Genomic DNA, 16661 nt, shown 5'->3' with positions numbered 1-16661 from the left:
CTACAATAATAATACAATAGTAATACATGATAACAGCTTATAAAAATTAAGGTAATAACAATAAATTATGGATAACAAGTAAAGTATAAAAGTTTTTATAATTTTTGATTTAACAAATATTTTTACATTGCATATAATATCAATCAAAACTTAATTTTTAGAATCGAAGGATTATTCAGGGAAAGGTAATATTATTTTTTATGATATCGGAATCTAAAAAATATGTGATCTATTAGTCACAAAACTTTCGGGAACATCTTACTCTGTCAGATATTTTATTGTTCAACAAAATATAACAATCGACATAATAATTCTGAACTTAGTTGAATTGATTAAGAAAATGTAGTAATACGATATATTCTGTAAAATTAGACAAAATCTTAAAATTTGCAAAAGCTTAGTGCAGTTATAAACAAAGACTAAACGTACATATATATATGCGATATGATGTTATTATAATACTTTATTAATAGCCGAATGATTACGATGAAGCAGTATTGAAGTAGGCAATAATCCGTTTTAAAATACATGTTTATCAATTATACTGCTTCAATACTATAAATAATAACTTAAATTTATAACAGTTTAATATCATCAAAATGCAGTTTCTTCTATGTTACGCGTCTCAATAGCGTAATATCAAGAAATTCGAACTAACGATAACGTAATCTGTAATAAAAAGACGCTTGACGAGTTATATATATAAATAACTTATTAGAGTAATATACATGGAGTTTATACGCAAAATATCCGCAATTAATATACATTAACGCGATATAAAGCAGGTACGATTAACTTAAATCAATTATCTATCGATATGTCAAAGCGACGTATTATTTACAGTTACATAATATGGCGAAAATTAGTTCAATTAGGCAAGGCGGTTTTAAACTAAGAAGTAACTTTCTTCGCAAGTAATCGTATCTGTAACGTCCTGTATCAAATATGATAGTTCATAAATTTAAGCTTATTGCGTCACAGTGCAAATCGCAATTTAACACTGGTTCTATTTCGCAAAGGATGATGGAGCGCCGTGAACGTGGATTATTTCATAAAAGATTATTTGTAAAAGACATCGGATTTGGGAATCACAACCACACTTCCGACATGAATGATAAATAAATCACGGATGACGATTTAATTGGCTTCAACGAGCCGACATTACTCGTCGCGTGTTTCTTTGCTTTGGTATTCCCTTGCACACTGTGCTCTTGCACTTCTGTAAGCGGAATAATTATACGGTTTAATTATCTTGGCAATACGCCGATTATATATCCTTTAACTTACCATATAGATATTTATATAAAAGTACAAAACATATGTGATGTGTGTGTGCATATATATCGTGGCAACTACCATAAAGCACTTTACATGTTAGGCGATACAAAGTTGTATTAGATATTAATTGAATGCTAAATGTGTATCTATAAATTTTGGGGCCGGCTGAAATGAGAATCACAAGAGAGATTACAACTCAAATGAAAGTGCGAAAAATTGATAACGTATACTTTTAAAAAACGCTCTTAAATATTGACATACCATTCTTTGACGATATATGATTACGTAAGTATCCGTGATTCAACTTATACGCAAAGAAAGATTCATTTATATCTTGCAAAGTGATTCCTAATTCAAATGTGTAGAAAATAATACACAGAAGCAATTAAGCCGACCCTTTCGATTATTATGATATAAGTGCCTAATCGCGTGCTTGCCGCAAAAATATGGCAGTGCACCGTAAGAATATATTGATTCATAGGATATATAGCAATGACCAAAACACGCAGTTGAAATTCGAATAGAGTTGAGTATTAAAAGCTACGTTATACAATATCGATAATAAAATCATAACAATATTATTCAGTTCGACTACGAAATTTTTATCAAGCCGCTTATAATTGTTACTTTAAAAAAAAAACATTTATTTGCATCGCAAAGAAATTTCCTTAAAAGAGAAAAAAGATTAGTCGATCTTTTTTTAAGGCATGACACGGACGATTTTCTACCTGAGATTTTAATTGCACTTTTACTTCTTTTATTGCATGTACAAGCGCTGGCGCGCTTGAGCTTAAGTGGATATTTATTCAGAAGTTTCTATTATTACTTGTATCATTAGTATATTATTACCGTGATGACACGGTTTCGAAAATAAAGTTTGGTCATTGCGATCTTAACGCTACCATTACCGGGTGCAACGCGCTTTCCGGCCGAAGAACTTCCTGGTTCAGACGCTGCAAACGTTAGTGCCCGAAGAGGTGGTTCGAGATGAAAGCACCCATGGTTGATTCGTTAACGAGATAATAACATAAGAGCCCGAATAGTCAAAGTCTGAATCGCAGACGCGGATCTTAGATACAGAATTCTGATTATTCGCTGTGGCTCCCCTAAAAAATCGCGGCGTGTTGCGCGTCTACGAGGATGTTCTTCGATACCTTGCGTGCTCTTCAACCACCTGACGTGGACGTAGTAAAAAATAACCGATCCCTGGTACTCTTCTCTAATACCGACATGTTACGTGATTACACGTAACAAATTGTACGCGCAATTCGGGGTGTGAGCAGGCGTATCGTTACGAATCAGCGGTACAGGCGGTGCGTGTATGCCGAGGATTTCTCTGCCACGTGGAGAGAACTCGCAAATAGCGTATAATATATGAGTATTGGAATGTGCATAAGTGACCGCAAGCGCTTAGCTTCCGCGGCGCCGCCTTTCTTCCCTCAAAATCGCCAACTCATCGAACGTAGTTGGAAAGGAGGAATGTATCGTGCGTGAAAAATCGTGCGATGATGCCTATTGCCGTTCTTACGGTAACCCGAGCCGCCACGCGTCGTTTCACCGCGTCGCTTGACGCCGACACAACAGCGGACCGTCGAACCCACGTGGTGCCCAGGGGATGCGATAACGGTACCGCATCCAGTGTATCGGAATTATCGTGTTATATCAATTTCGCACGTGCACCAAGCGTGCTGCGAGCAGCTTTGCGTCACGCAGGATTGCCCGAAGGGGTGGCCCGCGCTTCGCGTGTGCGATCGTGGGCGCGTGATTAGGCACGTGCTCTCCTCTAGGCTAGCGATCGACGTGAGAGGCTCGGCTCCGACGGCGAACTGCGATACTTGGCGCGAATGTGCAAAAAGCTGTCGTGTTTGGTGCCAGGAGGCGGCGTGCCCTCGCGGTTGAGGACCCTCACCTGACAGGGGTCGTGCCTCGCCAGAAAATGCTCCAGAGTGTCCCATCCGCCGCCCACTCTCACCATCATGTGCCGTCCCTTGAGAAGCTGTGAACACGTCAGCGGCGCGGTTGTTAGCGATTGGCACGCTCGCCGGGCGAATTTATGTGACACGATGGGAATAAAGAAAAAGGGAAAGAGATTCTCTCTAAATTCAGAGAAAGGCCTTCTGCGGAAGCTTTTAAATGACGTGAGGTAGGACTTCGAAGAACAAATAATGTTTAACTTCATGAAAAGAAAATACCACTTTTCAACTGTCGGATTTGAAACGCAATCATAAACTAAAACTTATTGTAGAATTAATTATCTTAAGTTAAATTGCGTCAATTTGATTCCGATGCTACAGGCATCTTAAGAAACCATGAAGAACTTAGAGAAACGGCATTTTCTTCTCATGATTGTATTAATTATACACCTGATGCTTAATTTATTATAAAATATCTAACATATTGTCTATAAAATTTGAGATTGTTAACAAGTGTTAACATTTACTTCTATAAGAGTTTTATTCAGTTTATCGCAAAAGCTCAATTTTTACTCTAAGAGATATCAATTTTGATAATTAAATTTTTAAAAAGAGATACGATGATCATATGTAACGAAGCTGAATATACTTACTCTGATAAAGACATTCCGTCCCGCGATGTGGTAGCGGCCTTCGCCGACTTTGCGCACCTTCAGCTTGGAGCACTTATTGGACGGGCACTGGCAGAGTCTCTGGACGGCCTCGGTGGCTCTTCGCACCTGCAGACGGAGAGATGCACGCGATGCTGGGAGATACTTAAGAGAGGTGCGCTCAAAAATGCAAGGATATATTGTGGGTATATTTAGACGAGCGTTTTTTGTGTACCGGACCGCCCGCCTCCGTTATTGTCGGACGGACGAAGAACGATCGGCTGTCACGCGAGATAAATCGCTTCGACGTGTCGTCGCAGCGTGGAGTAAAGGGCCGAAGAGATAGGCCACTCCGGTGCGTAACTTCCGCCGCTGCGGCAGGCGGGAATCCGACACGCGCGCGCACGCTCGCACAGATGCGTGCGTGGAAAACATATGCGAGAGAAAACGCCGATTCCCATCGTCCCTTTCCGTATACCTTTTCCCTCTCGCACGATAATGATTATAATGCACAAACGCGACGTCTGTAATAACACGTAGGACCAAGGTTTTCTCGACGACATGCGAAGGTACGACGAAAAACAACGTGCGTGGAATACATCGGCGAAGCTACGTTGACATTAATAGGAATAGATATAAATTATTCTTCCGCATACGCGTTTCTCGTGTGACACGCGGAAGAAGGCAGCGTTTCTGCACCGCACAATATTATTCTAATTCTCGAAAGTCGGAGGAATGAAAATACTTCTTCAAATCTTGTTAAATATTTCAGCATAAAAGAGTAAAGATTTCAGAAAGTTATATTTTAAGTTCAAAGAAAACTGTACGGTCGAAAAATTTAAAAAGTCAGGAACACATAACTAATCGTTAACTTACCTTCAAAATTTGATCAAAAGTTCTACTATATAGGACATTATATAGAAAGATTGGAAAACCTTTGAAATGGAATTTAACGAAATACTCCTCGGTGCTCTTCATCGAATGTAGAAGGGACTTTTGAAGTAATGAAATGCAAAATGCATTTCAAAGAATCTATTCCTGGTATTGCATTGTATGGAAAAGTAGGACAATCAGATACCTTGCGATCGAGTTCTGTTATCGGTCCGGTGTGCTCCGGTGGTTCGGCCGGCGATGGTGACGGCGAGCTCGACGGTGACGGCACTTCGTCGGGATCCTCGACGCTACCGCGGGACCAGTCGTCCTCTGTAGTGTCGCTGGGCACTCCGTCACTTCCAGTCGGCCCGTTGTCGCTGACGGACCTTCGCATTTCGGTTTCATGCGCAGCACCAGTTACCGGGTCCAGCCATCGTGTGCCCGTCGTCGCGACCTCGGACGCCGAGCTAGAACCACGTTACGTGTCTATGTTCGAGCTCTCGAACGATTTTTTGGAAAAAAAAAATCTACTGCTATTGTGCGTCGGGAAGAAAATAAGAATTCTCTGATGTATCTCTTGATTAATTTATCGAGCTGCCCGCGAACAAAAACGATTATCTAAATTCAATAGAACGAACTACACATCCGCCTGTCTGTAGAATAATACAATGTAGTGATCTCAGCACACACGGACGTACACAGACACACCGGAAACTTTGCATATGCTATAAAATTCTGCCACTCCTATAGAGTTGCGCGACTCGAGATCTCCTTCTCGGTAACACCACGCAGAATTGCCCATTCAGTCGGCGGCTGTTAACCCAATGGGGAAATCTGCCGTCGTAAACGAGCCGGAATACGGCAGAGTATTCTGGCCGCTGTTTCGAAGGCGATGCGCGTAAACGAAACAGAAATTATGCGAGCGACTAACTTATGCATTCCGTAACGGTTAAGCCTCTTAAGGTTTCTTCTCGCAATACCATCGGCGTTTGCCGACCATTGTAGGCAACGCGTTAAGAATTGTATGCAAGAGCGATAGATTAGGCGCTTAGAGTAACTCAGTGGTTCATAAGTATACACCAGGTATTCGTTCTTTAAAGACATGGAAATTACGGCTCGTTTACCTGCTGTGTTTGATCTTCTCCTGCGGCGGCCTGGGTGTCGCGGTCGGCGACGGCGACTGGAACTGCCAAGAGACGAGACTGCTGTGGGATATACCGCTGTCGGACAAACAATGAAGGTCCCTCTCCTGTTCGGCCGCGATTTCTCTCTCGAGTTGCACGAGCCCGGGCGGCTCCAGAGAGTAGTATCTAGCCGCCAGTCTCGCGACTTCCAGCAGGCACAACACGACATTCCGTGGCTGATTGTGCAAAACTGTAAAGAGGTGGCCACCATGTAGTACGCGCACTGTATGTGCAAAATTACAAAATATTCATTTTAATGAATATTAATAGTCAATAGTCATTTTACGCGTATTGCGTTAGGATTCATTAATTGTTATCGTGCCTGGCGGTTCTCGATTCTATTTAAATCAATTGCCATTTCCTGGTAACAATAAGACCTGCTTTTTTTCAAGGCAAACTCCGTCACGCATTTTACGTCATTACGTCGTTACGTCGTTTACGTAATCGCATTGTTTGTTTTCGACGATTAAACTCGAAACGGGAAAGTTTCCGCTGATCTCCGAGGAGCTGCAAATTCGTTCCACTTTCCACGAGGGAGTCGCGCGCGATCCGCGATGCAATCACTCTCGCTTCCATCTCCGACCGCTCCGGATTTGCGTATTACCTCGTTTTAACGCCGGAGCCGTAATTTATGCGATACACGCTTCTGCACGCGTGTCCGTCGCGAGATTGCGCGAGTCAATTACCGTGTTTCCGCTAATCGCCGCTCGTCAACTTAATCGGGTGCGCTTGAATCTGATCTCTCGTTTATCAAGTCGTCTCCGATCAAGCGGACGCGGCTGCTGCGCGAGCGGCTCGCCCCTGCTTAATTCGCATACATTAAAATTAATTGCGCCGGGACCTTACCGAGATCGTCACTTTCAAAGAGAAGATTTTCGTGGACACCCAGTCGCCGGCAGAATTGTATGAAGTTCTCCATGTTGTCGCGGGAAAAAAAGCTGCGTCGGGCCGCATTCTCCCAGCAACGTCCACGTATCACTGGTACCGGCTGCAACAACATCTTTCTGTTTCTTTGCGAGCAAACTTTCCGAACTTTCATTGTTGCGTTAGGACAAAATTTCTAATTGCGAAACTCGCTTGGTGATATATTTTGTAATATTTTAATTATTAAACGTTGTAAACTGAGAGAGCAAAGTATTTGGTAAAAAAAGTATTTGTAATTATAATTAAATGTTGAAACAGTTATGGTTAAGTGTTCCACTATTATAATTATTACTGCTATAATGCTAGTAATAACAACACACAATGTACAGGTACACTAATTAAAAAATATAGTAGCCATCACCATAATTTAAGTATTATACAGTTGGCTATAATGTATAATCATTTTCAATACCAACTTTAATGTAAGACTTACCTTATTATATATTTAAATTGTGGTATTATAACTATTTTTTGGCAATGTAATATATATGTTATTGCTAAGATTAACAGTAATAATAACTATAATCTCATCATAAATATTTTATATTGAATTATAATATTACAAAGATACTTTTCTCTCGTAATAAAATAATTTTAAGATCGAAATTGTTCGCGAGAAAGTGTGTTAATACACAAAAAATAAAGTGTAAGCTCTTTAAAAAAGATACAAGATTATTATACTAACTCCTTTTGCTCGTCCAGCCTCTGTTGCGGATCTCGCCTTTTCTTGTATGACTCTGGCCAATCGACAGACAATCACCCCATTGTCAAGCACGTCGAAGAAATTGTCACCCGTTATGTAATCCACATCTGAAATTCAAAGATTGCGAAATTAGCTCGCTCGTCGCGTCAGCAATAATCCGCACGCACGCACGCACGCACGAGTATCCCTCGGCATAAGCTGCAAGTATCTCTCAATAACATTCAAGTGGCTCGATGAGGTAGTACGTAGTAACGAAAAGAGTAGCCATTCACTTTTATTTAACATTCATCACAAGCGAAACAAAATTATTACACCTTATCTATTTTCTTCATCGCTGTAATTACAATACGTTGATTTCTCTCAAGGTTTCGCGCAGAATAATTTATCATAACGTTTATTTGTTATACAATTAACGAAAGTAACGAGAGTAAAATAATTTGCAGCGAAGCTTATGAAGCTCTCGGATTCTACGTCGGTAGTTCTGAAAATTTGTATGCACCTTACTTCGCGAAAGCAGCTACTCGACACGATCGATACGACAACGTGATCATAATAATTGCCCATAAGTGTTCCAGACGCAACGGTGATTCGTCCATGTACCGAATGTCGATGGGCGAGCCGGTTTGATCGGTCGAGGAGATCTGTTTTGAAGAAACAAATTCACTCCGGCAGCGATCGTGCGGCAAGTCATTTATCAGTAGCGCGCGACGCTCAAGGACGGCCCGTTTTAACAGCGATCGCAAGATTGGCAACTGGAAAGACAATGAGATCCGAACGTTTAGGTCGAGCGGCTGATTCATCGTTCCGCGAGATCCCGATCTCGAAACGTCTCGTCGCGTCTCCCTCGTGATTTTCAGAAGGAAAAAAAGGCGGTACTTTGAAGCGAGCCGCAACGTCATGGAATCGTCGATCTGTACGATCTTGCGGCGGGTCAAGCGAGAGACAGTCGGGTCGCAATACTCTCACGGATGGCTCACGATAGGTCGACTCATGCGTGACTATAAAATTGCTTTAGTTTTGTTCGCTGCCGGTCGGATACTAAGCGCAACTGCACAGAGATCAAGGACGCACGTTCCACTTTTCCGGGTAATAAAACTTTCCAATATCGAATCCAACGCGGCGAGAGGAGAACCAACGCGAGATTTCCTGATAAATATTTGATGATTCCGGCTTTCTCTGAAAACGAACCGACCCGTCCTTTTGGTCTCTTGTTTGTCCTCCAATTAGGTAAACCGTCTAAAATTTCTCCGCGAGGAGGAAGAGATTCCATTTCCATTCCCTTTGATCAACTTCAAACGTGTTGATCGCGCGCGTTAATCCGAGTCCTCCTCGCCTTATTAGCTACCATTAATTAACCGTCTCTATCACTTATATCTCTTACACTCGTGATTTTACGCCTGTGATCCTAACGAGAACCTTTATTTGCTCTAACAAATTACGTAATCCTCCCCGCAAAAAGGCGCCTCCATTTCTATTCTCTTCAGCTTAACACGTATATGTTAATTGTACACGTTAGTCCGAGTCTACGCTCGCCATTAGCTACAATCTATTACCGGCCGCGAGTTATTTATTGCCGTCTCTTTTCCGTATTCATTCGTTCGTGCACGCGCGAATCCCGACATACGGTAGATGATAGAGTGAGCGCATCTGCGCTCGCCATCGGCCGTTATCTATTACCGCCTCCCGTTTTGATCCGTTAGATCTCCCGTTTTAGGATACCGAACGCACGGAGGCGGCGCATTACGATCGCCATCCGATTATATTTATCTTATACTGATAGATATGAGAGCAATTGAATTTCACCGGATACGCAGGAGTAGGCAGGTCCTTTTTTTCCCCTCTCGGAAAACTCCGCGCTATTTTCACTTCTTCGCTCCGTGCGTTACGTGATTTATTTTATTTATCCATCGAAGTTACCGAAGTGGAGCGTGTCGACTGTATCTAAATCGGAGAAACGCACAAATTTTACGGCTAAAGAAGGAGGATTAAAAACGTGATACTAAGAACGCGATATAGATTAACAGTAACATCTTTAACATCGGGGAAATTGCAATATTTCAATATTAAAAAGGTACAAAGTATAAAGCGCGAGGTGTTAGAAGATGCTCCACTTAAAGACACTTGAATTAAATCGAGTGTCAATCGCGTATCTCCTGTACGCATCTTCGAGGGATCGCGGGGCGGCCGATCGATGAGCTGATCTAAAAGTAAGGATCGCGACACACGATCACGTAGACGTCTCTATATAGATATAGAGCGGACACGATGGGAAATAGGAACTAGGTTGGGTCCTGGCGCAGCGCGATAGTGCCACGTAGATACGGATGGTAATGAGAATCCGCGAGCGCGCGGGCTCGTGACTCGACCCGGTAACAACAATGGGGTTGGCACCGGGGGCACGACGAAAAAAAAATAGGGGGGGAGGGGGGAAGGTTTAAACGTGGCCGATATCCACGTGTGCGGCGCGGAATCTATCACGTGACACATCGCGGCCGGCGTTACCAGTTACGTGTGGAACGGAGCTGTAAACGCATTAGAGAAACAAAATCGATTCTATAGCCGGTATTCATAGATCTTACATTCAAGATCGCCTTAAGTCTAGGTCATCCTGAGATTCTATTCAACCGTACGACGTCTGCTGATCATACTTAAGATCTTGAATATAAAGAAATCAGCCAGTGAATGTCAGCCTATGATCTTTAAAAATAAACGGATTAAAAAGGGTAGCTCTACAAGTTTCTAAGGCTCGAAATCTCAAAAATTACCTCTATAAGCAATTGAATTCTGCCATACAATTATGTATACATCACAAAAGTAATCGAAATACGCAAAGCATTGGAAAACTATAGTCTTTTTTTATTCAGTTGTATATACAACCTGGATATTTTTTTAAAGGCAAATATTCTTGAACGGCTGAATTAATGGGATGGCTGGACAGAAAATGTCTTTTATTAGCTGAGAATAGCGGGTTGAGAGACCATGGTCTCGGACTTGAGCACGTGCACAAACGCGCGAGGAGTTCCCGTCGTACGGGAAACTCGGTCACCCGGAACTACATAAAGCGATCGTGTTCCCCGTCACCGAGCCAGATACATGTCCATGGCATTATGTTTCTCTATGACTTTAGAGCACCATCGTTCAAGGCATCGCCCGGACGAATCCGCTATCGATCGAGGCATCTGTGAGAATCTATGGAAATTAAGGAAACGCGTCGGACCGCTGACAATATACAGAGAGTAAAGTATATGTTGTGATTATAATATAAATAAATTAAATCATGTTAAATTGGATTAATGTTGAATTAAAATAATTATTTGGTTAAGAGCTCTATTTTTAGTCATTACTGCTATAATATAAGGAATAATAACACACGATGTGTTACACTGACAAAAAAGTTACAAAATTATCATAAATTAAATGTATGATTATAAATTTCATCGTTTTTCGATACCAACTTTTTAAATGAATAGCAATCGCAGCTAACGAAAGTTCTCTGTGTGAGATAAGGAAAGAGGGAGACAACCTCTCTTTCACATTATGTCATTCACTATTCACGTTTTCCGTCGTGTTGCTCATGCCACTCACGTGCGGAGCAATGACGATATCGAGCGTGAGTCGCGAGGGCTGAAGATTCGAGACCGCAAGTCGAGCGTTCACAATGTTCAAGAATTCAAAGTCGGAAGTCGACACGTGAGAATCGAAAGTTAAAGGAGCGAGCGGAAAGCGTCTACAAACGTACAATCCATTCGCAGGCGTGAAGTAATGGTTTAACCGTCAATCATCTCCCGAGTACACGTGGCATACGACGCTCGCGTTTTCCTCGCGACCTTAATCCTCGCGAGTATCGGCCGCGCTGACCGCGATTTTCTGGCGCGGCGATACTCGTTTCGCGATGAAAAGGGTACGTGGCACCGATCGGCGCGGTTATCGATTATCGGGTGTCGAGTGTGAGCAAGATATAACATCGTCGTATCCCCCCGGCTCGAGAGAGATCGGTGTGTACAGTCCTTCGGTCGAGTCGCGCATAAATTTCACAACGGGTTTACTGCCGACGACGACGACGACGACGACGACGACGTGTCGCAGCGAAAGGAAGGACTTCCTCCGGCTCTTATTGGTACTGACATCCGCCCTTCATTCTCTCGCGGTTGCCTAACCCGTGACTCGTCTCGCGCGACTGCTATACACCGTGACCCGTATTTTCGTGAAAAATCCTTGATGACTCGGTTCCACTCGAATGTCCCGTGAAAACTGGCCTCGTAAGGGCGATATCGAGACTCTTTTCGGGCTGTCTCGATTATCGCCTCGCTATGCGCCGAACGTATGTACCTCTCATCGTGTCGTAGAACCGGCGCATTAAAAAAAAATTTTTTTTTTAGCTATTTGCCACGCAACACGCCGGCGGCGTGGCAAAAGCGGCACGATCGCGATCATTTGCTGGAAAGCGCGCCTCTATAAACACGGCCGCGTATCGTAGACCGGGATTATCCCACGATAAATCCGCGCTCGAGTTTTGCGAGCCCGTGCGATCGCCTCTGCGGCGCCTATATCGGCAGAATAATCGGCGGCGATAAATTAGCGCGGCGATCCGAAAGGTTTCGCTTTCTGATTTACGGGCCGGTCGAGCCGTCCGCGGCGCGTGTCAAGGCGATATCTCCTTCGCCGTATCGTCTCTCACGGTGAGTCGATGGTGTGTCCCGCGGATGCGCAAGCGTATTAGGAAGGCGTACGCCTATTATGCGTAATGCGGCTTTGGTGGATGCCCCGCGTTGAAGGGGGGGGAAAAAAGAGAAGAAGTCGCGCGCGAAGGAAGAGGGGTGCCCCGGCCGACTTCCGGTTGAGTCACAAGTGAGGCTTTGCAACTGCACGAGAGGCGCGCAGGGCGCGCGCGTGGGTAACGAAATACCGCGACGTGTTATTTTTTTCACGTCGCCAATGACGCTTTGGCAACCGCTGAATATCAATGAGAGAAGCTCTCCTCTCTGTATCTTCATTTTGTGTAAGCCTCTTAGGAGAAACTCGCGCGGCCGCCTAAGTAAGTTGTACAAGACAGCGCCGAGCCACTATTTTCTTCTTGATTGCAATTCCACGTGAAATCTTTATGAGAATCTAAAATAGGGGCACGTAAAAGCAAAATTGATATATTTAAACATTTATTTCTAATTTTGTCTCATAAATATTTGTTAGCATCAATATTAAATTGCATCGGTGCAATATATTACGGACTTTTGCCCGAATTATTCTTTCTAATTCTAATTGATTAGAGCTTAACGAATTTTCTCAGAAAGGTTCCCATTTCAGAATCCTGATCTTCGTTAGACAGTATTTTCCGATAAAATTGTACAAGCAAATCGGTTCCTCGAACAAACTCGGATGAACAAACACATTTATGACCGAGTGAATTTCTATCTTTCTCGCTGTCTTTGAAAACTCATTAAAGTTCTCTTTATCTACTCGCGCGTCGTTGAAAGTGTCTCTTTCAACATCACGCTTGGAAGATTTAATATACGATACGTCATATAAATTAAAAGCCAAAGCTAATTAAATTTTTGCCAACCTTAGAAAAGTAAGAAATCTTTTTGCTAATTTTCAGCTGTTTAGTTCGCAAGTCTAAACGCAAATAATCGATAGTGATTTAATTGTCTGTATAAACGTCATACGTTTATGCTTTAGTAAAGAGAAAGTCCTGGTTAGCTTCAAAATTACACACCAAAGAAAAGGAAAGCAATTTGCAAAATTATAGCGCGTACATTACGTGCATACAATATGTGCGAAGGAGCGGCTGCCCCTTCGGGAATAAAACATGTGCGCTTTAAGTACCACTAACATTAACGTTTGAGAGCACAAGTAAAAAAAAAAGTTTTGTTATCATCCGTTTAATAATCCCGGTCATTTTGAAAACCGCGAGTTTTACGGACGCTTTCAATTCTACATTGCTCTTATTCGGAAAATTAAGAAAGCAACCTGCATACAAATATAATTTAGAAGGTTGCAAACAAAAAATCAGAAAGCTTCAAAGTCAGCATTAATTACTGCCAATGAATACCTCTCTGACGACCCATCAAAAATAAATCAATATATTTCAACATGATTTTTAAGCGAAGTCACGTAAATCATATATATCTTGCGTTAGCCTTTCGCGACTAAATATATATGTACGAGCTCGATGTTCGTTTACGTATCGCTCGTTTTTCTCGGCGTACGGCGTACGTGTCGCAATCTCTCAGGGTGGTCCACATCGCGGAGGCTGGACTCTTCGAGGTCGCGCGAGACCACACTCGTTTTCGCACATTTCGCTCGCCAAACTGCGAATCCGAGTATGTACTTTACGAGCGCGCTTTCCTTGCTCGTCGATACGTGTGCGTTTAATCGCGTCCACATTGCAGTCGGAGGTGAAAGTACGGCAAAGCGACAATCGCAAGTGAATCGAATTATGTGGGAAGAAAATGCCTGGCGATGTTTCCGTCATTAATCTCGCATTTCTCGGTGCGCGATCCGATTACGATCTAACGGGAACTAATGAATTATCTTTAGAGTGATAATCTCGGGAACAATCTTGACAGGGAATTGTACGGTGATTCTCGAGATCAATCGCTAAAAAGTGCAAGGTCAGGATAGAGATGGGTAACGCGGCGAAAATCGTCCGCGTCGCGAACGCTTGTTACGTGAAATGCTGTGTAACGTCGGAATTGCAACTTTCTGCGACGCTCGGTACACCGTGGCAGTTCTATTTTACGCATCAACTCGTATTCGTACCGTATTAGGAAACCAGCAGTTCAGAAAGGCGGTCACACACGCTTACTTAGTAAATCAGATAGCCATCGGTCGATTTCCAGTTCCCTATAGGAAAAAAAAATCACGGACTACTGCTCTTTTCGTCATTTCATCTTTCTTTCCTTTTTTCTTTCTCTAAAGGCTAAACAGAAATTTCTAAAACACTCTCTGGCAATTTTAAATGATCAATTTTTTAGAAAACACGATATGTACAGACTGAAAAAAGAATTTGACGATAGCTACTGAAATTTGTAATAACAAAGTATATATATATTTCTAGCAAAATATACCTCATTTCTTATTAATTGGTTTATTTATAAAAATAAAATTTTTTATATTATAAAATAATTAATGTGATGTATTGCATGTGTTATAATCAATAGAAATAATTAATTTCAGCCGCACAATCGATAAAATCAGGCCAATAATAAATATAATATATTCCAATCTTATCATAAATAGTACAAATCAATAAAATTGAAAGGCTTACTCGATTGATAGTCCGTTGATTAGATAGGTTTCGGAAGAAAAGTTTTATGGCATTAACCTCGTGCACTTGTTTCAGGAATGCAGTCTTCACGTGTAATCTAATAAGTTCCAGAAACTTTCACCTACTTCGAACTTCCCGAAATTAGTACCGATGCGATAACGATCTTTATGCAGTATATTTCGTTTCCATATTCCGCGCACAGCAAAGAGAACGAACTAATAATTGCACTCTTATTGATCTTTTTACAGTTTTATTTTTGAGGCCGTCCTAATCATCTCTTCATGTTCTCGTGACGCGCAGTTCGTTTTACAGTCACTCCTCTCGTACGTCTTGCCGAATGGTCTTGTAAAAAAAAGAAGTAGCAAAATTTCTTCATCAAATACAGATATATCGCGGCGTTATCCTTGAAAGTTTTTTGCGGCGTTATTCGAACGAGCTTCGCAAAACTTTGCGCACATGGCGCGCACATTTTTGCACAGCAGTGGCAGCCCGACCGAAAACGCGACGAAGTGCAAAGGCGAAATATTATGAATATCCTTTCCCACGCAGCGCCAGATGCCAGAACTTTTGTGTCGGCTCTTACGCGCCAAAGCTGCGTAAGGCTTGCACGCGCACGCCACATCCCGTGGCACGACAGGCTCTTTTTAAGGTGACTTCACATCGGGGCGAAACCCGATGGAACGTGAAAGAAAAAAAAAATGTGGTCGGGCATGGCGTGAATGTCGACTCGTTACACGGTGTTACGCCACGCCGATTTCTTTCTGCGCCTTACACGGCATCCGCGAATGAGTCTCCGAATGGAAGAGCCAGAAGAAACTCCGACGTTTTTTTTTTATACACAATTGCACATCACGCTTAACTTAATATTTGTGAAATACTTTGAGAAATTAAATTAATTAATAATAAATGAATTCCTGTAGTTGTTTACTTTCCTTCTGTCGGAACGATGCGGTGTCTGGAACTCTCGATATTAATAAATACCTAGAGTCGTGCTTATCATTCAGTGAGCTCTTGACAAACTTTGTATGAGAACGATATTTCGATGATAACACGCGATGTCGCGGCGACGGCGGTGCTCGCGTGATGTGGCATCGAGACGACAAAATTACGAGCACGAAACCACTAATTCAGTGGAAGCGTATTCGGGAATATCTGAGGAACGCAATTTCATGTTTTATCGGGAAGCTCGAATACGCGGGAACACGCTCTGAGTCATTTCGAGCTTCGGATCGCGAATTTGGCCACGGACTATGGATCCGCACGAACAATCGATTTTCCCCATAAATTAGCGTAGAGTAATATCTAACGTTTATCGAAATTTCTCACGAAACGGCATTCGCCGCCGGCCTTGGCTCGTCCGACGCGGAGTTTTTCGCCCCGATCGATACTCCCGAATCGCAAGAAATACGCCCCGATATTTAATTGGGTACGATGTAATACTCACTTATCGTCTTGTTGATCCAATCGGCCAAGTCCTCCTGGAGCGGTATCAGCTGACGGCTCTGCGCCGAGTGCAGCCGCTCGTGATAGAACTCGAACTCTTCCTCTTCCGGCGAGGGCCGCGGCACGTCGGCGCGATTGAAGACGGAGACCGAGGACGGGCCCCAGCTACTGCGATACCGGGTGTGCTGGGAGGACGGGAATCGGCTGGTGTACGACATCCTGAGGATGCTGCTCCTAATGCCGGGGTTTCCGGCGCCGCGCGGTGCCGGATCCTGTCTCGACGCTTCTCCCCTCGCTCTCCCTGGGTCCTCCTCCAGGACCCACTTCACCTTCTTCGACAGTTCCCAGGCTATTCGAAGGCGATGTCGTGCAGAGATGTACGCCGCGCGCGATCAAGTGCCGCCTGCGAAGCAGAAGGGAAAGACCGCC

General features: G+C 43.0%; 1 protein-coding gene across 5 annotated transcripts in view; it reads right to left on the bottom strand.

Moving 5' to 3' along the window:
• Positions 1–248: 248 nt before the first annotated feature.
• Positions 249–16661, bottom strand: part of LOC105828712 (growth arrest-specific protein 2) — a 38888-nt gene continuing 22475 nt past the window's right edge. For 3 of the 5 annotated variants that reach the window (XM_036287249.1, XM_028191338.2, XM_028191337.2), the window contains exons 2-8: positions 16234–16635; positions 7508–7632; positions 6745–6886; positions 5839–6088; positions 4920–5181; positions 3845–3970; positions 249–3274 (exon numbers count right to left, since the gene is read on the bottom strand). In XM_036287249.1, the coding sequence (XP_036143142.1) occupies positions 3062–3274; positions 3845–3970; positions 4920–5181; positions 5839–6088; positions 6745–6886; positions 7508–7632; positions 16234–16450 (1335 nt within the window). In that variant the 5' untranslated portion in view covers positions 16451–16635 and the 3' untranslated portion in view covers positions 249–3061. The remainder of the gene's footprint in view (positions 3275–3844; positions 3971–4919; positions 5182–5838; positions 6089–6744; positions 6887–7507; positions 7633–16233; positions 16636–16661) is intronic. The other 2 variants (XM_028191340.2, XM_036287213.1) reach the window with 2 other exon arrangements.

Source organism: Monomorium pharaonis, chromosome 1 (genome assembly GCF_013373865.1).
Source record: "Monomorium pharaonis isolate MP-MQ-018 chromosome 1, ASM1337386v2, whole genome shotgun sequence".
NCBI lineage: Eukaryota > Metazoa > Arthropoda > Insecta > Hymenoptera > Formicidae > Monomorium > Monomorium pharaonis.
Note: the sequence above shows the minus strand (reverse complement) of the source record. Positions and strands in the feature narration are given on the sequence as shown.